The sequence below is a fragment of the Eurosta solidaginis genome, chromosome 5 (assembly GCF_040869045.1).
Source record: "Eurosta solidaginis isolate ZX-2024a chromosome 5, ASM4086904v1, whole genome shotgun sequence".
Lineage (NCBI taxonomy): Eukaryota > Metazoa > Arthropoda > Insecta > Diptera > Tephritidae > Eurosta > Eurosta solidaginis.
The window spans coordinates 29,752,342-29,768,600 of record NC_090323.1 but is presented as its reverse complement, the minus strand read 5'-3'; the positions used below and the strand labels follow the sequence as shown (position 1 = coordinate 29,768,600).

The following is a 16,259-nucleotide window of genomic DNA, read 5'->3' as shown; positions in this document are numbered from 1 at the left end:
TCCTAGTTCCATGAGGAACTTGGGGTCACCAGAGACTCGTCTGCTAAATATGTGTATGATACACTCATATGTGTAACAGGATTCCCCTCGCGTAGGTGAGGTTGACAATTGTCTTATCCTTAATCATAATCTGCCTGTTAGTCTCTTTTTACTACTTTGTGTCAATCCATTATCCTTATTCTCACTTTTACTCTCACTTTCCATATTTCTATTGTTCTTTTTACTTCCCCTCCAACTTCATCTGAAACGGTACCGAATATTTTCCCTTCCTACTACTTTAAAATTCATGACCGGCTTAAGAGGTCCGTCAATTTTTGTTGCTTTACTACTGAGATGACCTGTCTGGTTTTATTGCGTATGGATGTAGGTAGCTCACAGTTTATATTCTCACAGTAATCTGAACTTAAATTCTAAAAATGTCCAACGGCCGACTGTAGGTCGTCATATTCAACATTAAAACTTTTTTATTTTATAAACAACAAGTGTTTGGCCAAATTCAACCACGCACCACCAAATAACAACAACCGACCGACTACCTACTACCACCTGCTTGCCTCTCCACAGTAACCCCTAATTCAAGGTCACAGAGCTGAACACTCAGCTATTTTTAAGAGTATTTTGCTCCACATGAATTAATTTTACAAAAGAGAACGTTGGACAAGTGGAAAACCTGTTTATGTGCTCTTCATATTCAGCGCTAAAACAATGTAATAAGTGGATGATGTTTGTGTTAGAAGTGCATAAATACACAAGTTGAAAAATAATAATATAAGGAACTGTATGAATTTAATAAAAGTCTATAGCAAATTTTAAATATTTTTTTAATAGAGACGTAAGCACATTTGCTTTTAAGCGTTTTTATTGGTAATTCAAATGCATTTTCAATATAAATTCTTGTCAATATAATTTCTCGGCCGCACACACTTCACAATTAGATCAATTCCACTTACTATCATTCTCCACGTGCACATGCACCATTCACCCACTTTGCCTTCGGTTGGGCGCGCATTTGACTTGTGCATTTAGTTCGTTGTTGACTTTTAACGTATTCGGTAGTATTTTATGCGTGGTGTTGAGTACAAAGAGTTGAGTACGAATATATTTGCCGCCGGTTTATTTGGATTGTTTGTGTGTGTGTGCGCAAGCAAAGTGCATGTGTGAAGAAGAGTGGGAGTTTTATTTGAAAGAAGTGCCATTTTGAAAAAAATTTTCGATTCTCAAAAGCTAAATAAAAAATGAAAGTGGCTAAGATTACTAGAGAGTGCAGAATCGCAAATTTAATTTAAAAGTGAACAAAAGTATAGTTATTAAAAGAATAGAATATGTACAAACAAATATCAATCTGTAAAAATGCTGCGCTAACAGCACGATAATACCTACCTGCTACAGAGTGCGTGCATGGATGTACGTGAAAATAAGCAATAGAGCAGAAACTTGTGTTGGTGAAAAAGAAATTCTTTCCAATTGAGGTATAACCGCTTTGATGTCATAATAATTATATTTTATGTTGTAATTCCAAACAGATTTAGGCCGAGCTATTATTCCAATATGTGGAGTGATGCATTTTAAATTATTTTACAAATTGGTGGATCCTACTTCAGCACACTGCATCTTCAACATGTAGGCCGCCATAACAAACATATCCAAAATAATGGGGCTTTAAAATATGTCCTGTGTGCAAAAGTTTCTATTATCGAAGAGTTAAATTCTGGTCGGACACTTTCTAAGCTTCTCATGTCTTTAAAGAGATTGAGATTATCTTTGTAAAAATTCCATTAAACTATTGTGCCTTTTCAATTTGTTTAACAAGCTGAGTGAAAATTGTACGGCGAAAGTAGCTATCGAATCTTAAGGCCACACCCGTCCCAACCATTCAACACTTAAATACTTGCAGTAGGCTGTATTATGGCCCCCGGATTACACAGGTCGACAAAATTCAAAAAAAGTCCAGACCTTGAAATGAATGCTTTTGAACGGTCTTCGGTTCTTTATATCTGAATTCCTAATCAGATTTTTTATTCTCGTTCTTGTTTTCGTGATATTCTTATATAAGTAATTTGGCCACGAAAACTAATTATCATTTAGTCTTTTGTTGTTGTTGTATTACCGATAAAGACACTCCTCGGACGTTTTGGATAAAGATGCGGTACGTTCCGGTAACAAAGCACCATTATGGTACTAACCCGACCATCTCGGAAACGATTAACTTAACCACATTACATCTTCTAGGTCATCCCGCCACTCAACCTCCTTTCCATGAGTACCTTGAGATCGTCGCCTGCTAAATATGTATATGATACATTCATATTTGTAACAGGATTACCGTCGCGTAGGTGAGGTTGATAATTGCGTTACGGAAGCTCTGAAGCTATAAAGCTTAGTATTGCGCTTATCAACCCCTTGAAAAGTTTACATACCTAAAGCATTTAAAATAACTTCTTATATAAATGTTTTTGTACTGTACATCCTTGAGCGCTGTAGACAAAGGCAATATGTGTAACATATTTTCCGGCAGACTTTCATCATTGAGACAAAAAAACAAAAAGATCTTTCGTCATACATGTTCTTATGTCAGGCTCTAAATAATGGATGGTGTCCAGATCCGATGGAATGGCCCTTGGAGTTTTCAAAGGAAAATGTATGAGGAAGCTCTCCCTGGTCCTCCCAATTTGTGCCACTTAGCCCATAAATTTTGAATCAATGAATTTTTTCTCATTCATATTTCTGACATACTTTACGTGTTGTATCCAGGGACTGATTAGACCGATTTATCGGACCCCAGCGGGTTAGGGGGTCAGAATATTCCCGCGGTAGGTATGCCTGTCGTAAGAGGCGACTAAAATACCATATTCAAGGGACTGTGTAGCGCAACCCTTCAGGTTGCCAGCGCAATATATAGCTTCTCCAAACCCAATTGTCAACCTCACCTTTCCGCGGCGAATCCTGTTTCACTAACAGACGAGGCTCTGGCGACCCCAAGCTCCTCATGGAACTTGGGGTGGGGAGGGAGGGGATTGCCTGAAGCTTTAATGTGGCCACATAAATCGTCCCCGAGATGGTCGGGCTAGCACCTTAATGGTGCTGTGGTACCGGAGCGTACCGGATCTGTATCCGGCAAAGGACCATTACATCGATAACACTCCCCAAAGCTTTCGGGGAGCAACCTTATCGCTACAACAACAACAACAACAACCGATTTATCGGCTTTCTGTGACCATCTGCTGCCCGATGCAGGGGCTAATCTACCTTTCTAAACTCAGTTTTCTGTTCTTTTTGCTTAAGAAACTGGGTGTTAATTCAGGGATTTTATAATATCGATAACGATTTTTGGTAGCGTACTACCTTCAGACGAGGACGGGTAATTGATTGCCTTGGTAGATACCATTTTGGTTTAAAACTGTAGGCCTCGCTAATATTTGGAAAAAAATGTAAAGTCAATCATGACATATTGGAAAAAAACGCTCTGCCTAAACCTCGGCCAAACATTAAAAAAATTGTGCTGAGAAAAAATTAAAAGAAAATCAATTATTTTAAATCAATAATTATTTGTACATTTGAAAAAAAAAAAAAATTAAATTATTTCAATATTTATTTAATTTTAGTGAATTTAACTTTGTTTTTCCCCATAAAGATACAAAAAGTACGCTGAAAAATTAAAAACGTACAAAAATGCTCAAAATTTTCAAAAATTAACAAAAGTAATACTTAATTTTTCAAATTTTAAAATATTAAAAAAAATATTTCAAAAAATTTATACATTTTTTTTGTTAAAAATAAAATATTTCTTACATTTCAGATAACCGCTGGTAACATTTAAAACATTAAATAAGAGATATTAAAAAAAAAAAAAAATTTAAACACGAAACCGACTTAAATAAAGGAAGTAAAAAAAGTTAAAATGGTAAATTTATTGAAAAAGATGTGAACATTTTTTTAAGAATTTAAAAAATATTTGAAGGTTAAAATATTGAAAAAAAATATTTATAAAATAAAAGAAAAAAAATTATAAAAAAGTTTAAATACGGTGCCAAATTAAGTGCGAATGTAAGATCACATAAATCAAGTGTGAACAAAAAGTGAAACAAAGCAAATTAAAAAAAATATAAAAAAAAAAATATCCAACAAAATTTTCAAAATATTTACTACAGGAGAAGTGTAAAAATGAAAAGAATTTATTATAATAAATTATGAAAACAAATTCCCAAGTAAAAATAGTTTTAAAAAAGATTTAATGAATAATTTTAGTGAAGTAAATAGATTTTTAATTTACAAAATATTAACAAAAAAAATCTTCATCTTAAACAAGTTATTTGAATAATAAAAATGTTTTTACTTTTCTATAACAAATTATGGTCTATGATACAAAAAAATTTGCAAACGTAATCCGAAATAAGCAAAAAATCTTACGTAATTCATAAAAAGTGTTCAGCTATTGGAAATAAATTAGTGAAAATACAAAAACAGAAAAGTATACGTTTGTACGAATTATCACAAAAAAGTCACCATAGCACAATTTTCCATGATATTGATGAGCGCGCCATCAAACGTAAAAATAAAAACAAATCAATCAACAAATCCGTAAAAATGTACGCTCACCAACGAAAACATCAACTGCCGTCGGTAAGCAGTTGCAATGCGCTGATTTCTGGCATAATCGTCGCGTTCGCTTCAATCGCCCTATACGCGCCGTCGGTTGTCGCAGTGCAGCGTTACGATCAGATGCCAGTAGAAGCGAGTCCTTACTATCGCACTTCCGCTTCAGGTGAAATGATTAGTTCATCAGCAATGACTAGCGATGCATTTCCGCATCACAATCGCTGTGAACCCATCACTATTTCAATTTGTAAAAATATACCTTACAATATGACAATAATGCCAAATTTAATCGGTCATACTAAGCAAGAGGAAGCCGGTCTTGAAGTGCATCAATTTGCACCACTCGTGAAAATTGGTTGCAGCCCCGATTTGCAACTCTTCTTGTGTTCGTTATACGTACCCGTTTGCACGATACTCGAACAACCAATACCGCCGTGTCGTTCGTTATGTGAATCGGCGCGCATATGTGAAACGCTCATGAAAACATATAATTTTAATTGGCCTGAAAATTTGGAATGTTCCAAATTTCCCGTGAATGGTGGAGAGGCTTTGTGTGTGGCTGAGAATACAACTTCGTCTACGCCGACACCAACGCGCACCATACCGAAGGTGACGACACGTAAAAATTATGCGGACAGTCCACATCGAAATATAGGGTTTGTTTGCCCAGTGCAGCTGAAGACGCCGCAAGGAATGGGTTATGGTCTCAAAGTTGGCGGAAAGGTAAGTTTCAGAATATTCTATAAATATTTTAAGTCATTGTAAGATAATTTAAATACCATTCTGGGATATTGATTATAATCTAAACTACTTATATCAGTCTAAGAGTTGCCACACTTTTGTAATTCTAGACATTTTTTTTACCTTTTCTTGCCGGTATTGAACTTAAGTCATCGCTAGGTCTGTGCTGGGGGAATTAAGAAGCAGTTTCGGAGCCTCGCTAACTTTCTCAATGAAAATACTTGGATATCTCCGAAAAATCTACCTTTATCGGGAAGTTAAAGCCGTCTTATTTAAATCAATCAATAGGTATACAGTAATTGACCCAGTTGTGTGAGGAGCCCGCCGACTTCAAATTCCCTTAGGAAGAGAATCTTCGACTTACTTAACCAACCTTTTACTTTAATACCCAATTTTTTCGCAATGGTAATTCGATTAGTTATTGAGTATATCGCTATATCTGTACTTCCTCTCCTGGGCTGTCCAAACTTTGAAAAGACAATCACTTTAAATAAAAACTCAACTTAAATTTAAAATCTTCTGTAGGAGATCCTTGCAGAATAGAAATAGCGATAACACCAAACAAAAAACAAATTGATAGCATGCCGATAACAAATTGCAAATACCCCCATACCAATCGATAACTTGTTGATAACATATCGATAACATTGGGATAAATACACGATGCTTTCTTTTTGATAACTTATCGATAACTTTTCGGCAAATAATAAATACGTTTCGAGTAAATCGATAAACTTATATTAATTATTTTACAAATTTCGATTAATTATCGATAGAATTTCAAAAACACTTCGATAACTCGTCTATATCTCGTCGATAAGACGCCTATAACAAACAGATAACTCGTCGCCAAAAAATGGATAAAGCAAATTGATAACACATATTTCGTTTTAGGTGCCGACTTGCGCTTTGACTTCTGATCTTTCCTTTCCTCTTAATTTGCTGTCTGATTGCGCTTATATCAACTCTAGAACGTACAACAAATTATGCTACAGTCTTGTGCTACGATTACATTCTGTAGTCCCAAGGAGCACAACCTTCATATCTTTACATATCCAAAAGTATTGTAAAACGCATCTAACACTTCAAAACCAATTTACTAAAATGTGGAAAGTGAACAGACGATCAAGAAAATCGTCTGCAAGGTTTTCACGTTTAATCCATTAAAATTTCAATTTCATATCCACATTTCACTCATTTCATATCCACATTTCACTCATTTCATTCATCACTAGCACGTAACAAACGAAGCGTTTCCAATCCAGAGCAACATAATCCTGCAATGCCAAAGATTAACCTCATTATCAACACTAAAGTTCTTTATATGGTTCGAACAAAGGAAAAACTATAAAACAAAAAATTCCAATACATTTCATAGCAAGACTATGAGGAACATCCTCATAACTACCTAGAAACATCCTATAAGTATAGATTTATACACATATATCTGTACATGCAATCAAGTCCATACTCGAATCACTAATCAGAAATTTAATACCCATTTTCCTCGCTTTTGTATATGCCAAACATTATTCACTTTTTTTCATTCGTTGCATAAAACCTTCGGTTTGACCTCAATTCCTTTTCTCAACTAAACAGAATATAGATACATATACCCATATAACCATACATATTTCAGATTATAAAAGATTCAACAAGTTTGTTTCAAAGATATCAAACATCGCATAACTACAGAGTCAATACAAGCTAAAAACTACCTGCTTTTGACCTGACTCATACTCATATCCTCAGATATATAGATACTTAAATATTCTATTTATGTGACTTTCCACAGTTACCTGCGTTAGTATTTATAAGCATCAATGAATGTATCCTGTAAGTAGTGTATATGTTGTGTGTGTTGTGTAAGGTTGAAAAGTGAGACGTAGGAAGCGTTAAAGCTGGTTTCAACCCCTAATTACATATATACTTCTTGTTTGCTGTATATGCGCATACTCATGCATTCCTGTTTTAAGTCCTTGGTACATCATGCAATATGCCTTTGGTGGTGCAATTGTTTGCAGCGCATTTAAATTAAATATTTACATCATGCAAATACTTACTTACGTTAACATATGTATGCACATACTCTTCGCTATGTTGAGCGACTTTTGAAGTCGAGTGCTATTTCTATTGAACACAAAAATTCCAAATTTCGGCACCTCCTAAAAAAATCCATGTGCTTTCTATCCATACAAAAGTGCCTTTGTAATTATTTCGTGTTGAATTTTTGAAACTGGCATTCGCTTTATTTCTTTCTTCTTTGATTTTCACGTTTCGTTTTACTTTGTGTATCTGGGTTAAATAGTTTTCTTCGCATTTACTTTGTTTTTATTATCCTCAAAACGATTAATGTTTGATATATTTTTAAGATATTTACCTGATTTTTTCGCCTTTTCAATACTCTTTTTCCTTTCTTAAGCAAATATCTGTTGAATCAACTTCGCACAAATTGTGGGTTCTGAATTGACCGTTGCAACAGTCAAATCAATAAAAAAAAACTTCTCCATACGTAAGCCATTGCTCTTTTCATTTTACAAAAGTTTCTCCCACCCTAAGGCCCGGTTTTTCAGTACAAGCTCAAAACAGTTTGTCAGTTGAACTACGCTTAAACTTAATCTGCAGTTTTTCAGCCTACATTAACTGAAATCTAAGCTTAGCTTAAGCGGCAACAGGCTTAAACTTTAGTTAACCATCAGTTATTTACGTTCGTTCGCAATGACGTTGAGTATACCAAAAAAGCATTTGGGCTTGAGTACCATTTAAGCTCATATTGATAACTAGCATACTTCTAAAATCTTAAGCGTTGTTTCAAACAAGTTACTCAACTTGAGAATCATAGCGTTTTCCACAAAAAGGGAATGCTATATGAAACAAAAATGCTCTTACTTAAGTTGAAAAAAGATAGCTTTCGAATTGTACTGAAGTTTCGATCTCTAATGGGTTTCAAATGTAAGATTCCAATACTACTGTATTTAAACAGCTGTTTTGGATTTGGTGGTATTATTTTGGAGAACTTTTTGTTTTGTACTCCACTTGAACTCGATATCCAATGTAGGTTATCAACTGAAGAAATGTGCTGAATATTAGTTTGAGAACTATATATTTACAAGGATATCTCAAAGATTGGATAATAATTTGAGAATGACTTTGCAGATCAAGTCGAGCACTATAAATTTTGCAAAATATCTAAAAGGTTGGATAATAATTTGAGAATGATGTTGGATATCAACACCAGAACTAGACATATTTTTCTGGAGAAATATTTTTTCCATGTTGATTGCCCCAAAGGCGGCCGTAAACTGTGAGCGAAAAATTGCTCAGCAGTTTAACTGGAGTTTAAATTTTACTTGAGTTTCAGAAAACTTAGTTTAAGCTTAGCTTAACCAGCTACTGAAAAACCGGGCCTTAAGATACTAATGAAAACTGTGAAAATGACAGAATTCCATCAATGTTAGAATGCCAGTAAATACTGTTGATAGGACACATATTACAGTGGCACTACGGTCATAATAGCATAGTAGTGACTACCACGTACAGTCTGGAGAGAACATTCCTATTCGGACAAAGAAACACCTTGATACAAAAGTTTAGCAGAAAGGTCTGGTTTGGCAAACTATTTGAGAATGTGGGCATAAATCCACGCCATTCTCTACGATGAAAACCATTAAAGCAGAAAGAGTGCCTTAAATAAAATAATTAAAAAAAATTTTTTAGTTTAAACGGTTTTATTGAAAACAATACTTACATTAAGTAATAATAATACTAAAAGCTAGAAAATAATTAGATAGGCCCTAGGTACTAGTTATCACACTCCTCATCAATCTAGGGAGCTGATCAGACAATTAAATAAAAGCGTTTGATGCGTCAAATTTCCGTTGATAGTCATAAGTAAGACCAACTGAACCTTAATCAGGTTATGTTACGCATCACATTTTTAGAAATTTCACGCGTCCAACGCTTTTATTTAATTGTCTGATCAACGTCATATATTGATGAGGAGTGTGATGACTAGTACCTAGGACCTACCTAATTATTTTCTGGCTTTTAGTATTATTATTACTTCATTTAAGTATTGTTTTCAATAAAACGGTTTAACTTAAAATGTTTGCTTACATTTTTTTTTTCAAGTTTTTAGTCTTTATTTAATTGAAAATTATTTCTCATTCTATTTAGTTCATTTAGTAACTCATTATTACAAGGACTCTTTCCTGACAATTTGTTACAATCTAAGTCCTCAATACATAATCCTTCCAAAGACTTTACTCGACTCTGCGCCACGTATGCTTGTCCCTCCTCGAACTTCAAAATATTTTGATGTCACTTCTACCGGATTGTATGTAATATTTGTTCCAAATATGAGCCAAATCAGACATCTTACATCGCTTTCTATTCATGTATGTATTATGTGATCCAAATATGAACCAAATCGGACCAAAAATACGATTTTTTGAAATATTTCAATCTATGCGCCTCCTATCGAAGTTTTTTCTTACTATTGCATTGTCATCGGGTTCTGAACTATATTCCAAGTTTTAGGCTTGTAGCTTATCGGGAAGTTACTTAAATTTCAATTACAAAATTCGTGCCGGCCAGCCAGCCTGCCGGCCTGTCAAGTCAAGCTAAATAAAACCGTTTAAAAACGCGATTTAGCGATATTGGGCTCAGATGAAAGCAACACTTTTAAGAATAAAGAAACCAAATTACCGTTACAGAAGTAAAAAGAATGTGATGAACATTGTCGCTAAAATTGGATAAAACAGTTGTACAAAATTTGATGTCGGGTCTGTCCAGAAAAGTTCGGTCATACAGAACGAATAAATACATAAAAGTCTTTACCTTTTGATAATAATTGTATTTCCATGTAATAAAAAAAAGCACAAACCAAGTAACTGTTAGCACTTTGTGAGCATTTTTCAATTTGTAGAACTTTTTGTACCAGGCCTTATGTGTGTCCAAAGTGAATCGGAAAGTAGTGTTAAAAAAGTCAGAGTAATATCAATTTAACTAATAGAACCCCAAACGCTCCTTGACGCTCCGCATACTGGGAAACGCAAAAAACCTCAAAATTTCCAAATTATCAGTGAAATCTATCCATAAACGTTATCAGGGCTTACAAATTCTGAAACATCAATTACTTTCAACAAATTTTAGTACGTTTAGTAATTTCGCCGGCAAATGAGTACACTAATCACATGTGTCGACACATTAAATATCATCATTAAAAATTACACAAAACATTTTTTGACAATGTCAAACAAATTAACAACAAATACTTAGCAAACCGTGAAGTTGACAAAACCTGTCAATTTTCACACACCGCTCAAACGACAAGCAAACGAAAAAGAGATATGATTGTAGTAAGGGAAAGATAGGTACGTGGTAAAGGTAGAAATACAAAAAATAAAGAACTAAATTCCCTAAAAAAATAAAACCTTCAAATATGATGGTATTAAAAATATGCAACAACAACAGTGTAGTCATTGATACTACTTCAACATGTATATATCAGATCAAATCTTATTGGAACCAACTGGATGAACTTAATGAGAGCTGGTAGCACTAATTAAAGCGGGAGTCATTGGTGCCGTATGTCGTATCGCTGTAGTCGTATCCCTAACGTAATCAGCTGTTTATCGTTACGACGGTAAACCAAAACCCAATTGGTTGGCTACGATACGGTTACGACCTTAAGCGCCAAATACGCGACACGAACATTTCCGCGAGCATTCCGCAATCTTGTTCGCAGCTTTGGCCATACACCATACGAACTTTTGGCCGAACATTAGTTCTCTTTCAGACAGCGATGAATACGGACAACAATTGTGCTGCAGCAATATTGCTCGCTGTGGCAATTAAGCGTAAAAAAAATTGATACATTTCAATAAATTCACTCAGAAATTTTTTATTGTCCATTTTACTTTTCCGCGCACGTCTGTTCCGTTCAGAAATTACTACGATTATAAGCTATTTCGCCATACACGCACGAACAGTTCGCGCAAATGTTCGCCAAAAATTAAAATATTTTGACAGACGGCTTATTGAATAATAAATGCAGTTTTCTACATTAAGACGCTTATTGAGCTCAATCTTCCCTACACAATTCGAATCTATAATTATTTCATTAGTAGCTAACCGAATGCCTAATGAAGTCAACAGCACAATGCAACTCTGTTGGGAGCGTTCAGTTTCTTAGTTTTTGGTGTGTTCAGTGCTTAAAAATGTCATTTGTCAAAGTAAATGTCATTGTCTGCATAGCGGAACGATACAAGGTGGCCGCATCGAACAGCTGATTATAATCTTTTTTTATTTGATTTGATACATCAACTTCCGGCGCAGTACGATTTTGACATTTGTCCATCGAATTTACAAAAACAAAGTACATGGAATTCTTATTTATGTATGTATGTCTGTCATATAGCATTGTCATTTTATTCGCTTGACATTTCATCCTTCATACTAATCGAGCAGTTATTTCTGTGTGAAAGCAAAAAATTTACGATTTCATTAGAAGGTGAAATGAGATCATTAAGTTTCTGTGTGAAAACAGTATAACACCAACACGCTGATTTTGACAATCTGAACAAAGGTATTTGGTTGCTGCAGAGATGAGACAACCATATAGTTAGCCATGAACAGAACTGCTATACGGATCAGAAATTGAACCAGATAAATATCAGGATCACAATGTTGTTGCATTTGCATGTTAAATTTCTATCTGTATCTGTTTCACGCGTTATTGGAACGTAACTATCAAAAGTACATATGTATACCACAGGACAGCAAAAAATGCGCTTAATTGAAGCAAAAAAAATTAGAGTGAATCAATATCAAAAGGTACAACCCCTTACTAAACAAGTACTGGTAACAAATTTTAACTTGTCTGGGTCTGGCAGCATTGCAACATACACATAAATCTAAAATCCCAAAATAAACTAAAATTAAGCAGTGTACTCACTCAGTGTACAAACTCATAGATTACATAACACATTTCCGAAAAACATATAAAAGCAAATAAAGACGACGAATTTCGAAAATAGACGACATAGAAACGTAAAACGAATTCAATGCATACAGACTCAATGGGGAATATAATGAGTTACATAGATTGGTTGAGGGCTGTTATAACTGATGTGTCAGCACATATGGTAAGATAAAATGAAGAAATAATCAATATCAGCACAACAGGGATTAAGAACAACATGAGGATAGCATAATGTGAGGAAGTTGAGAAATGCTAGAAACAATATTTAAAACACATGAAAGGAAAAGTGAGCAAAGTTAAAAGGCAATCGGGGGTGCAAAAGGGGAAAAACGAAACGACGCATATATTCAAAAGATGTGTAATATTTTGTGAGGATCACAAAACCGCATTAAAGTTCTCATCAGAAATATACAGTAAAGTAGCATCGTAGCAGTACACTCAGAGAAAAAATAGTTCTAAGACGAACGGTACAAGTTCAAAATTAAGAGAAACGTTCACAAAAGTCTGTTAAGTAAGTTTTTTCTTAACTCGTGACCGATGGGCTCGTTTTAAGAACAATTTTTCCATGCACACCGTTCGTATTTTGTGGCCAGTTTGGTATTGATGTGTGAACCTTCTGTGCTCATTTCAAGTACTATTTTTGTGCTTGGAATAAGATCTTTCGTTATCATGCTTCGAGAAGGACTTAGCTCTGTCATAAAAAAATATTTATGATTTATTTTCTTTTTTGGCCGTTAGTATATACTGTTATTGTTGTTGTTATTGTTGAGCAATCCTGATGATGACTTCAGACTGAGGTCGAAATATTGACATTAAATTAAATAAAAACAAAATAAAAGCGTTTTATTTAATCCGGCCTTGAGCTCAACAATAACAACAACAAAAATATTTATAATAAAACTATTTTTATTAGAATCCAAAAGTATAATATGCATTTTGTATTCATGTTGGTTGAATTAAGTGCTTTTTAGGTGCTATTTAGGGCCACAAAAGATAATTTAGGTTTTCATTTAGTTTTCGAGAAGAAAAGACCAACTCTAACTCTCTTATTGCAAATCAGAGCTCTCAAAAATCCATTCGTAAATAGAAATTAATGATACCAAAAAAGCAAAGAAGAGGTGCCTATATATATGTATGGACTTATGTGCAACTTTAGCGCACGCAAACAAACAGATATAATGCATCTACGTAGATACATAACTTATCTGTAAGTAAGTACATGTGTGACTAGGCACCTTCTCTAGTTATACTAAAATAGTTGGTGGACAAAATGAATTAAATTCACTTACATGCTTTTGTCGTTATGTACCCATTTGCTTAGTCCAACGCTGTCCCACGAAGCGAAGAAGGCCTTCCTTGCTTTGTATGAAGCGGCTGGTACGCGATCATATGCTTAACCCTATGGAAAAATCGTTAGGGCTAGGGAAGATTTCATCCAACCAACAAAAAAAACTCCTGCGATATAAGTAATCTTAAAAACCGACTGGGGCTATTTTTAGGTCATGCATTGTATTACTGGTGTGCGAAGGTCGCTTAAAAAGGATCAACGATTAATCGCCACCGGCATGAGCGCCAACAAACAAAAAACTAAAGCGCCAAATACACGACACGAACATTTCCGCGAACATTCCCGTTATGTCATGTTTCTGCGACCTTATCTGTCGTGTATGGTGGTGTTTGCCAGTTCGCGTAAATGTTCGCCAAAAATCAACATATTTTAATTTTTGGCGAACATTTGCGCGAACTGTTCGTGCGTGTATGGCGAAATAGCTCATAATCGTAGTAATTTCTGAACGGAACAGACGTGCGCGGAAAAGTAAAATGGACAATAAAAAATTTCTGAGTGAATTTATTGAAATGTATAAATCTTTGCCATCATTGTGGCAAGTAAAAAGCAAAGATTATTGTAATAGAATTAAAAAGAATAATGATTATGCGACTTTAATCGAAAAATTAAAAGAAGTAGATCCTGATGCCACAAAGGATACAGTTATAAAAAAAATAAGTAGTTTGCGGGCGCAATACCGGCGTGAATCAAAAAAAAGCGAGCAATATTGCTGCAGCACAATTGTTGTCCGTATTCATCGCTGTCTGAAAGAGAACTAATGTTCGGCCAAAAGTTCGTATGGTGTATGGCCAAAGCTGCGAACAAGATTGCGGAATGTTCGCGGAAATGTTCGTGTCATGTATTTGGCGCTTAAGAGATTCTAAGAGAATCTCCAAACTTTGTCAAAGTAAGAGTTTTAGTAAGTTTAATGTGCTTTTCGGTTTTCTCTCGAAAAAGTAAACAGAAAGTGGGTAAATCATAGCGGAACGATACAAGGTGGCAGCATGGTGACATACCTACAAATATAAATAAAAATTTCATGTACTTTGTTTTTGTAAATTCGATGGACAAATGTCAAAATCGTACTACGCCGGAAGTTGATGTATCAAATCAAATAAAAAAAGTTTAAAATCAGCTGTCCCATGCTGCCACCTTGTATCGTTGCGCCATGGGGTAAATGGAATGAAAATGTATTACATTTTGTGGAACTAGGTCTGCTTTAGCAGCGATCATCTGGTATTCTATGTAAACGTACATAGAATAACTCCGTTAATAACAGGTTGTTTAACATATTTGCATAAAAAAAATGTTCTTAATCAAACTAAATATCCGACGGCAAATTTGAGAACTAGGTTGAAGGTAAGTATAAGGAGTAGCTTAACTGGAAGTATGAAGATACTTTGCATATCTTAAGGGTAAGTATTAATCTAACGTATTAACCGTATATTTGCTTTCAAATTCATTTCAGCTTAAGTAAAATTATAATAATTTTTTCCTTTTTTTTTTGATATATGTACGGGTATACCTATCCACCTGTGTAATTAACATGCAGTAACATAGTTACAAAATAATAGGTCTTTTCAGCTAGCTTTACACAAGGGAACGCAGACTTTAGGTTCAAAGGTAGGTATTACTAAATTAAATTAGGTTAGGATCATTTTAGATCAGCTTGCTAACCATATTTTTAGATGCATATCCACTTTTAAATCTATTTACTGCCCTATCTTCTTTTCTGGCGACCACGCATTGCTAGTACATTGAATTATGGGAACTAAATTTAATTTAATTTTTTTATGTGTGAATGGATTTTATAATTTGCGACTATACAACTTGATGTATTTTAAGCGCGCCTAGTTGGATCGGGTCTGGCGGGGTTAGCTGCATGCAACTCGGTGGGGGCTCCTGCACCCGTCTTCCAGCGTTCCGCTCGCTAATCTTCTCCAGTTTATACGCAGTAGGTATTTGTCTAATTTCTGGGCCGGATCTTTTGCAGGAATTGAGGATTTTGTTTTGGTGTGTTCGATCTACCGTGGGTAACGTCCTACGAAAACACTCGCGAATTTAGACGCCTTACTAGACTTAACTTTAAATTCAACACTCGACCCGGACTTAAATTTCTGCACCAGATGTTTACCGCACGGTAGTTCCTCAGGAAAAGATATTCGAAAAGTAAATGAAAACCTAAATTACCTTTTATGGCCCTAAAAAGCGCCTAAATAAATGGAAAATCCAATTGAACAAAAAATTAAAGTTAAAAAAATTGTTTTTAAAAATGTTTGAGTCTGAAGGTGATCAAACTCGCGATCGCAACCGCAACATCATAACCGCTTGACCACTACGACTGCTTAATAGCTTGTGCCAAGTATTGTATTTAACATTGTATTGTACACGAATTCTACCGTTTTTTTTCTTTAACTTAATTTAAGAACATTGTACTTAATTTAAGAACATTGTTTTCATTAATAGAACATTTGTTCATATTTTAAGAAAATGGTGTCAGTTCAAGCATAAGGTTGTTGTTTTAAGAACTGTTCGTTCGTTTTTCAAGAACCAAAAAGTAAGAACATGAACAGCTTGAATTGAGTCCGGTGGTGCTGGATTTTAGAACGG

At 34.7% G+C, this 16,259-nt stretch overlaps 1 protein-coding gene across 7 annotated transcripts in view; it reads left to right on the top strand.

Moving 5' to 3' along the window:
- The first annotated feature begins 1,025 nt into the window (after positions 1–1,025).
- The window catches only part of fz (frizzled), a 737,734-nt gene continuing 722,500 nt past the window's right edge, over positions 1,026–16,259 (top strand). For 4 of the 7 annotated variants that reach the window (XR_010953993.1, XR_010953995.1, XR_010953994.1 and 1 more), the window contains exons 1-2: positions 1,026–1,469; positions 3,797–5,319. Coding sequence is in view for 4 of the 7 variants with exons in the window: in XM_067792099.1 (XP_067648200.1) it covers positions 4,585–5,319 (735 nt within the window). In the remaining 3 variants the exon portion in view is untranslated. Of the gene's footprint in view, positions 1,470–1,491; positions 3,699–3,796; positions 5,320–16,259 lie in introns of those variants that run through there. The other 3 variants (XM_067792102.1, XM_067792101.1, XM_067792100.1) reach the window with 2 other exon arrangements.